This window comes from Octodon degus, unplaced genomic scaffold (assembly GCF_000260255.1).
Source record: "Octodon degus isolate 3935 unplaced genomic scaffold, OctDeg1.0 scaffold00066, whole genome shotgun sequence".
Lineage (NCBI taxonomy): Eukaryota > Metazoa > Chordata > Mammalia > Rodentia > Octodontidae > Octodon > Octodon degus.
The window spans coordinates 1,083,281-1,101,459 of record NW_004524642.1 but is presented as its reverse complement, the minus strand read 5'-3'; the positions used below and the strand labels follow the sequence as shown (position 1 = coordinate 1,101,459).

The following is an 18,179-nucleotide window of genomic DNA, read 5'->3' as shown; positions in this document are numbered from 1 at the left end:
CAGATACCTGGCTGACAGGCACGTACCATCACAGTCGTCTCGATCCTGTATGTTCAGGAAGAAAAAACGCCATGGCTAGATTTTTGTAAAGGTCACGGTGAGCCTTATTATCAGTATTCAGTTCATGAGTGGCGTCGGTCAGCTTGTGACTAGGGGTCATCGGGATTGCAATGGCCCTAGGTGATGGGTAATGGTCGCTCTGAGAAGTATCGCAGGGTATCCGTTGGAAATGAGTCATGCTACCTGGCTACCTGCTTTGATATGTGTATATAAATTTTTAAAATTTATTTACTCACTTATTTGTTTGATACAGGGTCTTACTACGCAGCTTGAACTGGTAGTGATCTTCCTGTCTCAGCCTCCCCAGTGCTGGGATTACAGGCATGTGCCCCCCACATTGGGGCTGGTTCTGCACAGAGTACCCAGGGTCGAACTCAGGTCCTTGCACTTGCCAGGGAGGTGCTTAGACCGCCAAGCTATTGCCCCAGCCAAAAATATAAGTAAATTTTAGGATAAACAAAATGCTTTAAGTGGCTCTATAAAGTAATAGTATATATTATTATTCTTAATACTTTATTTGTATTTTGAGTGTATTTAAACTTCTCAAAATATTGCTGTAGACTACTTCCTTTTTTTCTCTTCCTTTTCTTTCTTTTTTCCTGTCTTTTCTTTTTGATGCCGAGGATTAAACACAAGGCTTTTGTCCTGAGCTACAACCCCAATCATCAGTATTAATTAATTAATTGATTAATTTATTTTGAGACAGGGTTTCTCTGTGTAGTCCATGCTGGCCTTGAACTCACTGTGTAGCCCACTCTGGCCTTGAGCTCACAGCAACCCTCCTGCCTCAGCCTCCTGAGTACTGGGATTACAAGTGTGCGCCAACATGCCCAGACCCCAGTCCTTAATATTGAAATCTTGAATAACTTCGTGTGCTCTAGTTGCAGAATCAAGCCACAGGATATAAACTCAACTGTTCTTTACTGCATGCCTCTTAGCTCTCCTGGAGGCTGTTCTCTGTGATGCCATTTCTTAGGATTTCTTTAAAGGTTCTTGGGCTCCTTTCTTTCTCCTCTGGCTCACTCTTCTGTGTGTTCTCTGGGACAGTTCATCTGTCCTAATGGTTTTCACTGCCACCTATTTGACTCAAATCTGGTGCAGATCCCTCCTGTTTTCAGACTTCAGCACCTCCGCCAACATGTCCAAGCCTCACTCTTAATCCTGTTCCGTATCTGCTTCTACCACAAACCTCTGGGCTTATCTGTGGATTCCTTGTCTTGAACTTCACGCTGTGTTAAGGACAGCTCTTGCTTGCATACTGTCTGCTTCGGCCCTTGCATATATTACTCTTCTCGTTAAATTTTATTTTCACAACATCTGTTTAGAGTGGTTCGTATTACTGTGTTCTGTTTGTGGAATTTTGAAAAGTGCTGTCACACACTTTTAGGAGTGTGTGACACAGCTTAGAAAGAGCAAGGTCACACAGCTGAGAAAGAGCAAGTCTGGTACTTGGACGCAGCGCTCTCAGAGACCAAGTTTGTGGCTGTGTATGAGGGTGCTGCGGTCCCTCTTCTGTTGCTTGTTGCTGGTACACGTGGACTGTGCGTCTTGCACGAGCCCACCCGAGCCTTTCTAGTTGGGTACGTAACCAAGCGCATAGACAGCTTCCCGCTGCTGGGCCCGTCTCGTTGTTTAACGGAGAATACTGGGTTCTTAGGTCCAGGTGTGTCGGGTCCCTCGATGCACAGTTGCGTTCCCTCGTTCTGTGTTCTCTGTCAGCGAAGGCTGTGTCCCGAGATGTGCTCTGGGCCCCGTCTTCCCGTGTCTTCTGGCCTTTCTCCGCGTGCCCCTCCCGTCCTTACCTGCCGCTTGCCTGGCGAGCTTCCCACTGTAAGAGCTTAGCCCAGGCTTCGCCCTCCGTGGTTTCCTTGACCCCCTCTTGCTCGGTACTCCTTCCTCACACATGTGTCATGGGGTACTCATATTCGTGCTGCGGTCACTCCCGCTGAGCATCTCGAGGTGAGGCGCACGTCTACGACGTCTTGTGTCCGTGGTGCCCAGTGAGCTTTCGCTGAGTTATGGCCTGGCCAAATTACTGAGTGGTTGCTTTTATCCTTAGTGTCGACCTCTCCAGATGGAGAAAACCAGAGAGCACTGTACATGATTATTTTTCAATTTGAGGGGCTAATATAATTGATTATTAATCATAAGATTAAAAGACACTTTTTCATCTTCTTATTGTCATACAGCGCCACAGCCAAACTGTACCCACTGGTAACTTAAAAAGCTGTAACTGCTGTTATTGCTAGGTTTGGTTTCGTTTTGACAGGGTCTTGCCATGTAGTTCAGGAGGCTGGCCTGAAGCTCGCTGGACAGCCCAGGCTGGCCTCACACCTGCACCCCGCCTCAGTCTCCACGATGCTGGGATCACAGGCGTGTGCCACCACACTTGGCTATAACAGCTATTGGTGAAAGCTATAATAACACGTACATTTTACATGTTTTAAATAGATTGCAGGGTTTTTGTTGTTGTTTTTTGGTACCAGGGATCAAACTCAGGACCTTGCACTTGCCAGGCAGGTGCTTATGCCGCTGAGCTATATCCCCAGCCCACTGGATTGCACTTTTTATGACATTAAAACTTGTATAGACTTTTGAGTTTTAGGTAAAACTTTAAGCCTATTTTGTTCTCCAAGTTTAATGGTTTGGCGTAGTTGTTTGTGCTGTGAGTTTTATTTGCACTACTAATGTCATGTTTATTCACTGAGGGGCTTTAATTACCTCAGATACTTAAAGCTTTTTTTTTTTCCAAGTTTATAGCATAATCTTAAAAATTTACTAGTTCAAATGGTACTCTGAGTACAAATAGAAATCCAGAGAGACTTATTTCTTGTCAGTCTCAGCATGATTATAATTTTCCAAAGTCATTTCATCAATGAAGGGTTTTTTGGCTTAGTTTGAACTTAACAGCCTATTTAAAAATGCAGAGTTAATGTCTTTGGTAAGTTTAAAAGCAGTGCCGAGGGCTGAGGGTGTGCTTGCAGGAAGGCCATTGGGTTAGCCTGCATGGGGCCCTGGGTTTGATCCACAGCATGATGACAGTAAAGGAAAATACAGCCCAACACAAATAAAATAAAATAAAAGCTATGTTGAAATGTTCAAATATGCCATGTGGATGCATGAAAGTTCTTAAACTGAAATGTTGATAAGAGGGGAGAAAATATGTTGCCTAATAATGAAATATGGGGTCATTTTCCTTTCCAAAGACAAAATATGTGAAGAGTTCCATCATGTTCTTCCACGGTTGCTGACGTAGCCATATGTATTTGTAGCTCAGTCTTGAACTTCTAGAATAGGCTGCCATCTGCTTTTTTCTCTGTGTCTGCAGGTTCGTCCCCTTTTGGATAGTTTTTCCACTTTACTGAAATGATCTCTCTAGTTCTGGTTTGTTTTTTGGCCGTGTCCTAAGAGTTATGATGGTCATGAACTGTAGGCATTTTGATGAGCACTAATATTTTTAGTATAATGCAAAATAAGCAAAACTCATGGGTTGTTTGTAATTGTGTGGGATCGTGGTGATGTTTAAAGCTCTGCAGACCGTGGAATGTATTAATGAGTGATTACAGGACAGTTGACATGGGTTTAATGGTAAAATTATTTTAAACTAATTCACTGTGCTTCTTAGTAATTTAAATTACCTAAAACTTATATTTAAAATGTTCCATTATGTATTTTCTCTGTATTATCAGTTACTATATTTTGTTCAAGAAATCATTTTATATTTAAATTTTGTTCTGTCATATTTATTAGTATTAGTTCATAGTTATGAGTAGTCAAAGTGTTAAAATTAGATTCGAAATATCTCCTAGCTTCCTTAGGAAGTAAATGAATGTTTTGCAGGTTGATAATGCAGATAGAATTTCACATGGACAGAGGTGCCTGGACCTCACACAGTCCTGCCTCTGAGTAAATTTCTCCCCTACTGTGGACCGCTGCAGCAGCCCACAGGCGTCCTCTGCAGCTCTTAGGGAGGGGCCTGAGGATGCTGCGCACTGCGGTTGACTGTAGTCTTAGACTGAGTCAAGTATGGCTAGCGCTTCATTTATTCCTCGGGGTGGGCATCGAGTGATTGGAACATTTGGAAAAGACCAAGTACATTTTAAAAAGAACTATAATAAAGGAAATAAACATTTAATTTCATTTAGTAAAAGTCAAAAGTTGAGGCTGCGCATCATTTGGCTTCTTATGTCTTCAGTCTTTTTCTTCTTTTTGGTGTGGGTGGGGCTCTTTTTGAGACAGGGTCCCACCGTGCAGCCAGGATGGCTGTGAACTCACCCTGGTAGCCCAGGCTGGCCTGGATGGAAGTCATGGCGCTCCTGCCTGAGCCTGCTGCACAGGCCAGCACACCCAGCAGTCTTTCCACTCTGCCCGTATCCTTTCTCCACGGCAGCCTCCTTGCGGGTGTGGACACTCCCACGACAGGGTTCCTGCTTTAACTTCTCTGCACTGGCTCTTCTCTCTCCCCCAGACGCATGTGTAATTAATTTGTTCTTCCTTTTCTCTCGTTGCTGGGACAAATACCTGACCCCCAAAATGAAGGCAGGGAAAGTTCATTTAGCTCACAGTTAATGGAGGATTCAGTCCATACTCAGCTGGCTCCAAGGCAGAGGGGCACATGGCAGAGGGCAGCTGTTCATGGCTGTAGAAAGCAGCGAAGAGCGAGGGTGAAGCCACAGCTGAGACAGCTGGCAAGCCCCTGTCCCCTCCTTCCATTTGTGTGCAGATTATCTGGCCCAGGGCAAGTGTAGCACCCACATCCCTAATCCCAGCACTGGATCATGAATTAATTACAAACTCTACAAGTCCGCCCCATGACTACATGCGGCTTTGGGGGGACACCTATACATAAAAACCGTGACAACTTTGTAACACATCGTATGATTTATGTGGAACTTATATCTTCATTCTCTCGCCACTGAAACATATGGCTCATAGGGAAGAGTCTATTTATGCATATTCTTGTTTTGTTCTGTTGTGGAGGTTTGCTTTAATTGGCCAGTGGGTCTTAGGTACCCAGAACACTGATATCTGCTGTATAGAAATGGGTCATATTTATTTAGTAAACGACCATTTTGGTTTTCAGAAGGCTGAGTACCTTGTTCCTCAGCTTGTGACCCACTCCTGGACTGCCTCTTACCCGCTTGTTACTATCCTTTTTTTTTAAAATAGGGATCCTCACATATGAGAACTTGTACTGTAATGTCATGTAACTCGGTAGTGTCCCAAATTTTCTGATCAAGATTATGGGGCCAAAGAGGAAAGTGATTGATGTGGAGTGTGCCTAAGGAGAGTCACATGGAGAGAAAACATTCTCTCAGGCTTTCACAGAGAGCACATTGGCCAACCAGTGCCTGTGACTCATCCACAGGGCTGACACTGGCAAAGGTTCTACAATCTGAGGTACAGGATCTCAGGATAAATCCTGAGGGGATTTGACTGACCTTATCAGACCCAAAAGCTACAACTCTTGTTGCATAGGTCCTGCTTTACCTTGGTCTTAACCATCCAGCAGAAAAGTATAAAAATAAAATATTAGAAGTAAAGCCATGCTGTTATGTTGAGCTGTGGGGGACTCAGGTCAACAATTTCTGACATTGCCAGTCAAGCGGAAGACCCAATACTATTATGGGCTACTGGACTCTTTTAGAATATTTTGCTGAGTTTACACACCTATAATATTCAAATAATGGAACTTAACCAAAAAAGGGGATACAGATGAATGTTCATTTTGTATCTGTGTATTCAAAGTGGTTAGGATAGATATATAGTTATATTCTCTTAATGAATAGAATGATTTGTTCTAATGGTGTTTGTAAATAGGATCTCAAGTCCGCATCTTGTACAGCAATTAACCACTAAGAAGAATGTATGCAGTGTGTTAATTATTGAAACTGCCCTACCAATTTGTTTTGAAACTGTCTCATTGCTATTTGTTTCTCAATAAAATTATGGGAAAAAATAAATAAATAGGGATCCTCAGAATATGTCTGGAATTTAAAAAAAAAGACAATATCCAGGAAATCCAGGTTTGGACAAATTAATACCATTTACTTTAATTTGCTTTTAATTCTCCTTGGCATCATCACTGCCTGTGAAGGAGTGTGCTTACACTGTGCCCTAGAGTACTGCTGGCTTTTCTTGTCCTTTTCTTCCTAGTTTTTAAGATAGGGTCTTGTTGCACAGGCCAGCCTGGCCTTGAACACACGTCTGTCCTTCTGCCTCAGCCTCCTCGTTTGGGTGCGATTACAGGAGTGCGCCTCCCGCCCAGCCCTCCTGGGCTCCCCCGGCAGCTGTGCTGCCCGGTGGCTTCCGCTGTCACTCCCAGGCGCACGTGGCAGTGCGCGGTCTCCTCCGCTTGTGCAGAGGCTCGGTTAGGAACTGAAGCGAGCTTTGTAAGGGCTGACTCGCCCGGTGACAGGCCCGTTATCATGGGCTTGTTTCTTAATACCTCCCCCAGATTTAAGAGGTTCCTAGGAATTAGTTGCTTTCATGTCTGGCTACAAATCTATAATTGGTTGATGGTATAATATATAACAACGTTATTGCTTAACTTATGAGGCTTACGCTTCATTTGTAAAGTTGAACTTGATTTCTGCTTCTTTTTTTTTTTTCTACATGGAATTTAGCTGTATGGCATTTCCAGAAATATTTTAAGCGTTATAAGTGTAAGAAGCTTGTTTCAGTTTATGTTAGCGCTTAAATTAGTAATTGTGCTATATTTAAGATTCATATTTAGTAGGGTGCTGTATATCTAAGACCAGTAGGACCCACGACCTAGCAGAAATTCTTCTCTTGTGCGCTTTCGTAAGATAAACAGATGTGCGACAACTCCTGGAACCAGGTTAACGAGAAACCTGAGTCTTTAGCCAGGATGAGTAACTCAGGGTTGCACCCCCTCTCACTGCCTCCTTTTTGTCTTCCCTGAAGTTATCTATTGCGCAATTTTACTTTGTTGTTATCCTAATGAAAGGACAACGTTTAAAGGATAGCTTGCCTAGAGTTTGCTTTTGAATCTGTATTTGGTCGCGGGCCATCATGTCATCCAGGAGATTGTTGTATGCGGTAAGTTCGCCTTAAATGTTGCTTCAGTGAATGAATTTCTCTTTATTACACCAAATTAACAAAGAAAGTGACTTTTGCTTTTCTCATTATTTGAAGAAAGGTGACTCTTGTGATGGTGGGGCTTGACAACGCTGGCAAAACGGCCACAGCAAAAGGAATCAAAGGAGGTAAGCTCAAAATATTTTTATGCTTTTTGAACTCGCATATTTTTTCTGAATTATCTACTTATCATGTTAAGTTGCTTTGTTACGTGCTACTTGGGGGCAGACAGTAAGTGCTGCATTTCATTAGATACTTAGTACACTGGGACCAATATGTGTAAACTCTGGCTACATGACAGTCGCCTACCATCACGTTTCGGATTTCATAGATCCAGAGGCTCTTGAGGGCTGATTAACAGGGCTTGTAACTGTGTCCCGCATAATAGGGAGGAAAGCATCGTATACTCGTCCCTAAAGGATACCCATCTTCTACTCGTATTTTATTGACCAGAATTTAGTCACATGGCTGCTCGTACGTGAAATGGAGGCATAGTTAGCTAGCAAAGCGTCTCCTGATGCTGATTCAAACGTGAAGTAGGATTTTTAAGAATTACATTAAATAAGCCTCTTCGTCATTAAATAGCTTTCCATCCCATATACTGAGTCTCTCTGCCACACGTTTGGCTGGTTGGTGTGGACTGAGCGCTCCTCCCCACGTGGAGCAGTGTCTAGGGCAGGGAGTGCTGGGCACCGCGCATGTACCGTCAGCACCGGGTCTTCAGTGTGACCTGGGTGACGAGCTCTCGGGTATTGGTTCCTGAAGATCGGTGGCTGTCGTGGGATGGCTTGCTTATCAAATAGTTAGAGCTTTTATTCACTAATACTTTGCAACACTGAGTGTTAGGGAAGAACAGCAAGTAACCATAAACTCTGTGTGACAGTGCTATAAATTATACAATGTTGTGTAAGGCTTCGCCGTAAAAGCTTTCTGGCACCCACTCTTGTGATATTCTAGGTACTGTGTGACCTTGCAAAGCATCCTCTGTCATTATCCACGCAGGAGTAAGCAACATCTTTCTCTAAAGAGATAGTATTTTAGGCTATGGGGTCAGGTTCTTTCTGAACCATACAAGTCTGACCTGTAATGTGAAAACAGTCGTCAGTGTACCAGTAGATGAGATGAATCACGTCCCAAAGGTAGTTCATTTATGGGCACTACATTTGAATTGAATGTAATTACATGTGTGAGAAAATATTATCTTCAGCCACTTAAAAAGCAGAAATAAGGGGCCAGGGAGATAGCTCAGTGGAATAAGCACTTGCCTGGCAAGCACAAGGTCCTGAGTTCAATCCCTGGTACCACAAAAACAAAGCAGAAATACATTCTTAGCTGTGAGCCACCCCCAAACCAGGAACAAGGCAGGTGGATCTGTAAGCCGTCCCACCTTACATTCAACAAATCGGGTGCTTTAGGGTCACTAATCAGACCATCACATTTGGTGTGTGTATGTAGAACCTCTGGCTCTGCCGGTCCCTCATCCTTTAGCTCCTTTTTCTGGTTTGAGAAAATGCTCAGCATATCCCATGAGAAGATGAAAGTCACGGCCGCCTACATCTTGGAGCCCTCCTATGCTCAGATTTTATTCTTTGTATCTTTTCTGTCCAGCCTACTCCACTGACTGACTCCATTACATTTTTTAGAGATTCCACAGATTTTTTTAAAGATTTGTTTGTATTGTCCCAAATTAACTGTTCTCATGTCTTTGTACTTTTGCTTCTGTAGTTCCTGCTTGTATTACCAGAACAAATAATATGTATCTTTAAACATTTACATTTGTCATATAGTCTTCTCCTTTATATAGCCTGCCTCCAGCCATGTCCATGCCAAGCAGTTGGCTCTGTCCCCATTTTTGTCCTGCCCCTGCTTACACCTGTGACTTAATTGGATGTTTTGTTCTTTTGTGTATCTCTCTATGTTTGCAGACTAAATCCTCCAGGGCCTTTTTAGCCCACACCCTTAGGGATATTAGACATCCCTTGCAGAGATTTTGCGCTCACTCTTTCTTCTCTAGCCTCTCAGCCTGGTTTTTCTCTGTAGTTCTTAGTTTCTTTTGAGATATATCTACCCCCTCTATAAGTATACTCTTGTAGGGTTTTTTTTTGTTGTTTTGTGTTTTTTTCTTCTCTTGTAGTTTAAATCCAGAGCCTTGATATCTTTTATCTGTAATGTCACTGTAGTGCCTGCCTGGTGTGGTCTGGTGTGGCCTGGTGTGGCCTGGTGTGGTGTGGCCTGGTCTGGTCTGGTCTGGTCTGGTCTGGCAGCTCCTCCCCCACATTTCCTTCCTTTCTCTCTTTGCCTTAATGAAGACTGAACTCAGGACCTGGAGTGTTCCGCCCCTGATCTGCAGTCCCAGCCTTCTTTTGTTCTCTTATTTCACCACAGTGGGGTGCCCGTGCTGACCTGTAACTCAGGACCTTCCTGCCTGGAACCCAGCCCTGCCTCTGCCATTCCCCGCGGATCAGTGGCTTCCTCACCTAGAAAGAGCTTCTCTCTCCCGAGCTTTCCTGCTGCAATATCCGCTTCTTCTTGGCTGAGTGATTGCACTCCTTGGGCCTGAAGTCATCGAGGTTCAATAAAGCTGCAGTTTCTTTTCCTCTGGCAACGGCCGAGAGGGCCGTGGGGCCCAGGGTGGCCGTCCGTGCCGCGGGGCTCAGCTCTTCCTCCAGGCCGCGGGGCTGCTGCGCGCGGTGGCCCACCCACGTGCGTGGTCGAGGTAGCTCGCTGCAGAGTGTGCTAGAGCTGGAAGAGGGGCAGGGTTGAGGGGCGGCCGCTCCCTCTGTTAGCCAGAGCGTCAGCCGGAAGCTGCTCTGTGGTTTTCATTCATGTAGCACTGAGCAGACCTCGCACCTGTCTGTTCATTTTGCTCGCGTCAACTAGCAAGAGCCAGCTATGCATGTATCTCCCCAGCTCTGCGTTCCGCAAGGCCAGGAGATAGCTCGGTGGCGTAAGCACCTGCCTGGCAGGTCCTGAGTTGGTACCCCAGTACCAAAAAGGAAGGAAAAAGGCAGTAGCTGGAGTGCTTGGAGCATGGGGATTGGCAGGCACTATTTATCAGCCCTCCCATTGTATGCCTCCTCTTTTTTTTTTTTTCCTGTAGTTATGTATTTGATACAGGGTCTCATTATGCAACTCGCGCTCGCAGTGATTCTGCCTTCAGCCTCCCCAGCGCTGGGATTACAGGCATGCGCCATCACGCCTGGATGGGGATCAAACCTTGGTCCCTGCACTTGTCTAACCAGGGCTTACTCCGCTGAGCTATCTCACTGGTGCCTCACTATACCTCCTAAGCAGCTGTTAAGTGTGTAACATCGTACTACTAATTAGAGCCTCCTGTCATGGTTGCTAGCTGCCACTAAGGCTGAGGATTGTAGTCTGAGCATTCATGATCCTGGAGGGGGAAAAGAAAGCTGGGAATCCCTGACACTCTAATAGGGCTTCCTAAGAGAAAACTACTGTTATGAGTGTGAAAATTTTTGTGTGGTCTGCTCTCTAGTTCCTGTAAGATAACATGGAAATTACTGATTAGTGTGTTTCCTCCTCCTTCTTCTTCTACTTCTCCTTGTACCTCTGCCTCCCCTTCTCCTTCTCTTCCTTCTCCTCCTCGTCCTCCTCCTTCTCCTTCTTCTTGTACCTCTCCTTCCCCTTCTTCTCTTCCTCCTCCTTCTCCTCCTCTTCCTCCTTCTCCTCCTCGTCCTCCTCCTTCTCCTTCTTCTTGTACCTCTCCTTCCCCTTCTTCTCTTCCTTCTCCTTCTTCTCTTCCTTCTCCTCCTCCTCTTCCTCCTCCGAAGCCTTTCTAGTCCAAAACTCAATGCTGCCTTTTTACCTTCTTCCTCTTGAATTCCGTCACACCACCCTTTCCCAGCTTTTGCACAGAACACGCGAATTGTGTTACGCCTTTCAGCTCATCTTTGTCGTAGCACATGTTTTACTGAACAGTGTACATCAGCAGAATGTTCTGTAGCGACGGGAATGGTCTGCATCGGCTCTGTCTAGTACGGCGGGCCACTAACCACACGTGGCTTTTGAGCACTTGACATACAGCTGATATACCTGAGGAACAGAATTCTTAATTTTATCTCCTCCTAATTCAGTTAAAATACAAAAGCCGCGTGTGTGGTGGCTGCTATTATACCCCTGCAATGCAAAACAGACTCACATAGAGTAGCATTTATAGTACATTCTAGCGAATTAGCGAGGAGAAAAGAAGAGATATACCAAGTTGAACTTTTTTCCATAACGCCCGAGGTTTTACTAATCTTTAATAAGTTCTTTCTTTCTGTTCTTTTTTTATTTTCATACCTCTCTGGAAAGTAGCTCTCACTCACTTTCCTTCAGCCTAAAGGCTTTTGCAAGGTGAATCTTAGTAAAGTGCTGTCTCAGTCACTTGAATTGTCTGATTCCCGTGTCGGATCCCTCGGAGGCTCCCTGTTCTCTGGTGTCAGAACCCGCTCGGTCTGGCTGCGGTCCGCAGTCGCCTTCTTAGGGCTTTGCCTCACCGTGGTGTTCGGTTTGTTCTCCGCCTTGCGCTTGCCCAGTGTCCCCTCTCAAATGTCGCTCTGCGTGTGAAGTCCTAGCCAGCTCTCAGCCCTAACTTCCGTCTCCCGCAAGAAGTCTTCTGTGACCTGCAGGGACCCTTAGAACAGTCTTACTGTCTGTCGCTGCCACTTCTTGCAGTTATGCGCGTATGCATCCCGTGCCCTCTTCATGCTGTCGTCTTTGGAAACACACGCTCCTTTTTAAATTACTGGAACATCCGAAGCGTGTTGCTGTAGAAATGAGCGTTACTCGCTTATCTTGCAGACAGCCTGGCAATTCTCCTTATTCCAGTTTTAGCTTTAATTTGTCCAATTAATAGAGGGTTGTCTGACTCTTTGTTAATTCTCCAATTTTTTTGATTCTTCTAAACTTTTTTTATTCTTCAAATGTTCAGGCTTTTCTTTATGATTCCACAGAAGTTGTAACAGTCCCTGGAACTGGCTGTGTTGTTGAAGAATTGAAATCTTTATGCTTGTAAATCGAAGGATAAATAGCCTTAAAGACAAGAGCTCATTCATTAATTAATACGTACCTACATGTGTTAGGTGCTAGTAGTATACCAGTTGTTTTTTTTTTATGACAAATTCCTGTTGCATGAAGTGAAAACTCTAGTTGAGTATTTGATTCTATCTAGTGTCTGCATAGTGGACAGACATGGAGAGAACGCCTGCGGTGTAAGCACGTGGTAACTGTCCCACTTAGTACGAAAGTGTGATGAAGAACAATTTTCGTGACATCTAAGTTATAAAGTTAATGTTATTAGCTTCAAGTCTAAAGATTGTTTCTCTTGTGTCATTTGAAACAGAGCACCCTGAAGATGTAGCTCCTACAGTTGGATTTTCCAAAATTGACCTTAAACAAGGAAAGTTTGAGGTCACCATCTTTGACTTGGGAGGTGGAAAAAGAATTCGGGGGATTTGGAAGAACTACTATGCAGAGTCCTATGGGGTGATATTTGTTGTGGATTCCAGTGACGAAGAGAGGATGGAAGAGACGAAAGAGACAATGTCAGAAGTGCTAAGACATCCCAGGATATCAGGAAAGCCTGTGTTGGTGTAAGTAATATTTGTGTTATTGTAAACCTAATAGCGGTGACATTGGCTAGTGAATTTATCTGTGACAGCATAGTCAATCAGGGAAGAGTTGTGTCCTAGTACAGTGAAGTACCTGTGAGTTACTAGCGCGCTGTGGCTGGCGTATAACATTGTCTGCAGCGATGAAGAGGTGGGGGCTACTCCAAGCAACCTTATAATTAGATGGGTATTCAGCTCTGTCGTGCCTTAAGATTGACTGTTTAGTAAATTTTGCCTTTTTAAATAGTCTGAACAGAGTTCGAGAGTAATTTTCAATTTTTTCCCTTTGTTTAATAACAGTTTTCTCTTTTTGCAGGGGAGAGTATTTGATAATTATTTAAGTGGCTTATTTTTCTAATGCCACATTGAGTTCTTCATCTTTATAAACTTCTACCACTCCGTGTCGCAGTTCTCATCTATATTATTTGTCCTGGTGCCTGAACAGCTTGTTTGTTTATTTATTTCTATTTATTTGGTGCAGGGTCTCGCTCTGCAGCTCGGACTGGTAGTGAGCCTCCTGTCTCAGCCTCCCCAGTGCTGGGCGTACAGGCATGTGCCACCACCCTGGACGGGGCTGCCGGCTCAGTTCACCCAGGGGCAGGGTTTGTGCAGCAGTGCTGCTGGGGATCGAACCCTGGTCCCTGCACTTGCCTGAGCTGGCGCTTCGTCTGTTGAGCTATCTTTCCAGCCCCTCTGAATACTTTTTAAGCTCTCACAGTGGACTTTTGCGTGCGTAGCATTCGGGCCGCGGGCACACAGGTGCCTCGAGTGTAAGTGTGCAGTTGCTCTTCCTTGAGGGTGGTGGACACCGCCGTTGAGTGTAAGTGTGCAGTTGCTCTTCCTTGAGGGTGGTGGACACTGCTGTGGCCGCCTCATCCCTTTTCCCTCATTTTGTGAGTCATAACAAGGCTTTCTTTTTTTAATTGACTTACGTGGTTAGGTGAAAATTTTAAGTATAATTTCTCAGTGATCTTCTGTGGTAAATGTAGATTTTTTAAATGTGGCAGTTTGAAAGCTTTAATTACAAAAGTCACAACTTTATGACGTCATTTACTGATAAAGCTTATGTGCTTCCAAATTTTTATATATTTTAAGAGAGAATTCATTTTGTTTATATTATCAAATCTTACCTTTATTGAATCGTAAATCAACTTCAATAGTTGATTCAATCTGAAGTAGCTTTCAATATGAAAGTGAACTTTGTTGAACGCCATAGGCTAGAGCAGTCTCTATAGATGTTTAAGCAAAGTCAGTAATTTCTAAAGGATGAAATAGCAATGACTGTTCATCATTTATGAAATAATTGTGTGTGGATTTTAACCAGAGAGGCTCAGTAGAATAAGTGCTTGCCTGGCAAGTGCAAGGGCCTGAGTTCAATCCCCAGTTCTGCCAAAAAAACAAAACAAAAAAACTTCAACCAAATAATCTTTAATTTGGTCTTTCGTGTGTGCATTGACTCATTCATACGTTTAAAAATTCAGCACATATTTTAGAGCACCTACTGTGTGCCAGCCGTTCTGGTGAGCTATGCGTGTGGAAACGAAAGCATCAATCTGGCTCCTTGCTGCCCTCGGTATTTCCTGCCCCACGGATGCCAGTAGCTTCCTCCTCTGTGATGCCCGGCTTACCTGCCTCTTCTGCTTGGAGCCATTGGGCGGTGCACAGACTAAGACCCGGAGCTGGGCCAGGGTAAACTCTTCCTCCTCTACATTCCAAGGGTCAGGTATTTTGTCCCAGCCAGGAGAAGGTGACTGAGATCACATTTTTGCATCCAGTTGGCTGTCCGTGGACGTCTTGGGTGATTGTGTGTCTTGGCTCTTGTGGATAGTGCTGCAACAGACCCAGGTATTGGTCTCCTCGACAGTCATCTCTTTGATACAGTAATTTCAGTCTCTGTACTTGTTACAGGTTTTCTGTGGCTTTGTGGTTTCTGTGTCTTCTCAGTAATCTAGTAGGTTTCTGTCTCCAGAAATGTATATACATCTGAAAGATTTTCTGGTAGATCAGGTAGGTGTTCACAGTGATCCTTAGTGAACATTGTGTCTGTTGCGTCAGTTGTATTGTCTCCTTTTTGTGTGTGACGTCTTTATTGGAAATTTCTCTATTTTTTTCTTAACTTTTATCTATTCAAAAAATCTGTTGTTTCCTTGGTTTTGTAGGTTTTGGTCTCTGTTTTACTTGTTTCTTCTCTCATCTTTTTAATTTCTCTTCTTGTACTAATTTTGGGTTTGGGATGTTCTTTTCCAATTCCTTGAGTTACTTTACTGTTTATTTGAAGTCTTTTTGTTTCTTTTATGCAGATTCTCATTGCTGGAACATTTTTAGAATTCCTTTTTCCATATTCAACAAATCTTGTTATGTTGTGTCTTCACTTGTTTCAAGAAATTTTTAAGGTTCTCCTTTAATTTCTTCTTTGACCTGGGAGCATCTCAAGAGAATATTGTTTAATTTTCCCTTATTTTTAAAATTTTTTGTTATTGTTTGTGTCTAGTTGTTCCCCCAAAGCCTCATGTAGTCATAGGGTGGGACTTCTAGAGTTTGAGATTAACTCATGATCCACTGGGTTATGGGTTTTAGTAGTGCAGGGATTACGGGTCCGAGTGCTACACCCAGCCTGGGATGGATAACCTGAATGTAATACAAGAGAGAGAGAGAGAGAGACAGACTTGCTCTCTGTTGCTGCTGCTGCCTGTTGCTGCTGTTGCTGTTGCTGCTGCTGCTGCTCCTCCATTGTTCTCTCTGCTCTTTGCTGCCTCTATGAAAGGCTGCTCTCTGCCACGTGCTGCTCTGCCTTGGAGCTAGCTGAGTGTGGACTGACCCCTCCAGTAACTGTGAGCTAAATAAACCTTTCCTTCCTTCATTTTGGGTGTCGGGTGTCTGTACCAGCAACAAGGGAGGAGTAGCTGAGACATTTCTAAGCTCTTTGTGTCGATTTCCAGTTTTATTCCACCATGATCAAAGAAGGCCCGTGCTACAGTTTCGAGGGTTAGTTTCTCACATATTTTCTAGGCTGACATGGTCTATCTTAGAAAATATTCTGTAGCTGATGAGAACAATATATATTCTGTCATTGTTGGATGGACCGTGCTCTAGAAGTCTGTTGGATGGTATTTTTTCCATAGTACAGCTCTTCTGTTTCTTTGTTGACATTTAGTCTGGGTAATCTGTCCAGTGATGAGAATAGGATGTTGAAGTCCTGGATTACCCTTCTATTGGTCTGTGTTTTCTTGAGATCTAGTACTCTGCTTTATATAATTCCATGTCCAGGTGTTGGATGCATGTGTGTGTTATAACTGACCTTTCCTCTTGAATCTATCTCTTAGTGATTCTGTAGTAATCATCTTAGTCTCCTTCCGCAGGTTTTGATTTAAAGTCCTTTTTATCTTTGAGAAGTAGAACTACTTCTTTTTGCGTTTGGTTCCCTTTGGCGTCTCTTCACTTTTCGTCTCTGTGTCCACACTGATGACACAAGTCCCTGCACGCAGGTGAAAGGCTCATTGTTTAGCCTATCTAGCCAGTCCACCTCTTTATTTGGAAATGTCATCTATTTACATTTTTGAAATTATTATTATTGTTATTGTTGTTATTATTACTGTTTTGGTACTGGGAATCAGTACTGGGAATCAGGTGCTGCGCTGCAGAGCCCCCCGTAGGGTGTCGCGGGCGCTCAGGCCCCATGTGGTGGGCATTGCTCTTCCGGCCCTGATCCAGCTCTCTGAAGTCGGGCAGGCTTCCGGTGCTTCTGTGTATGGAATCTGACAGTTTCTGTGTGTTGCCTGGGGACAGGGCTGCTCTGTTGCGTGTGGGTGTGCTGTATAACTGTTACCTGTTAGTGTTGAGGTCTTCATGGGGACAGGGCCACATAGGGGTCAGGCCACACCAATGGCTCCGGACCAAGAGGTGCCTGCCAGTGCCTGAGGGCTCTCGGGGTTACTTTGTGTGGCCGCCAGTGGGCCAGCTTGCTAAGGGAAGGTTGCACGGCTGATTTCCAGGGGTGAGGTTGGGCCAGGCTGCTTGTGTTCTTTTCAGGGGGTTAGTAGTCCAGTCTTCAAGAGTTGCTCAAGTGCTTTTTGGGTCTGGTGGATGGTTGCATGCCCTGTTGCTCCTTAGGGGCTTTGGCAGGCTGAGCCACTCAGGCTGGGTTCTCCTCAGCTTCCCTGGATCATGCATTGGTAGGTGGTGCTACCTGGAATAGGTCCTACTGGCTGCTTTTAGCCAGATTTGCAGTGAGAATTGGTGGTAAAAGGGAGAGCAGAAAAATTTGAGAAGCGTGAATGTTGGCCTAGAGAGAAGCTATAAAGTTGAGGCCAAAGAATATGTGATTGTTGAAGCGACTGACCGCTAAGAAAGAAATTAGGTGGGTTTTGTACATGGAAGAGGAGGAGGCTATCTTGAGCCTTGAAATGAGCAAGGAGCCGCGCACCGAGGCTCATTCATGGTTCCAAAACAGACTTTCACTGGAACAGGTAGTGCCTGCACCTCTCGATGCAGACGGACCTCCTGCAGAGTTGGCTGCCGGCATTTATTTCACCATGTTCAGGCATCCAGGTACTCAAAGGCCACGGCAGCCATGGAAGGGGGCCTGAGATTGCTCTGCCTGGAGGCAGACATCGATGTCGTCGTGTGATGGCTGGCTTTACCAGTGCAGCCTGCAGGAGTTGTGGGGTCATGCAGGCTTCCACTCGGATTTCAGAGGAAGTTCTGGAAAGCCAAGCAAGGAGGGTGGGGAGGCCGTAAGAATGCAGCCCCAGATTCAGCGGGTACCCCCGCAGGCATTCTTTCCTTTGGTTGATGTTTCTCAAATTCCAAAACTGATATACTCTTCTTATAACAATGAAACAATGTGAAAATGTGCAAAGAGTAAAAGAGCACTCAGAACTTACTTTAGTTACCTTAATAACTTGGATAACGTTGTCCTACGCCTAAGCCTCATAATAAATTTGGCTAGAAACAACTTGAGTGCTTAGTGCTTGAATGCTACCTTACGACTTCCTCCAGCAGATGGCGTAGTAGAGTAGCTAATCACATTTAATCTCAGCCCCCATGGACTAAAGGCAGCCAATTTAAGAATGACCTGAAGACCTACTAGGATGCCCTAGGTCTTAAGTTTCTTTTCTCTCATTGCTGGGACAAAATACCTGACACCCAAAGTTAAGAAGGAAAGGTTTATTTAGCTCACAGTTTGTGGAGGTTTCAGTCCATACTCAGTGGGCTCGAAGGCAGAGTGGTACATGGCAGAGAACAGCCTTCCCTGGTGGCAGAAAACAACAGAGAGCAAAGGGAGGGGCAGGGGCTGCAGCTGCTAGCTAGCCTCTTTCCCCTCCTTACAGTTATATGCAGATTATCTGCCCTAGGACGAGTGTCGCACTCACACCCATAAATCTCAGAATTGGATGATGAATTAAT

General features: G+C 44.5%; 1 protein-coding gene across 3 annotated transcripts in view; it reads left to right on the top strand.

Moving 5' to 3' along the window:
* Arl13b (ADP ribosylation factor like GTPase 13B) overlaps positions 1–18,179 on the top strand; it is an 85,339-nt gene that overhangs the window by 13,361 nt on the left and 53,799 nt on the right. For all 3 annotated transcript variants that reach the window (XM_023719241.1, XM_004634818.2, XM_023719242.1), the window contains exons 2-3: positions 7,219–7,289; positions 12,506–12,755. In XM_023719241.1, coding sequence (XP_023575009.1) covers positions 7,219–7,289; positions 12,506–12,755 — 321 coding nt within the window. The remainder of the gene's footprint in view (positions 1–7,218; positions 7,290–12,505; positions 12,756–18,179) is intronic.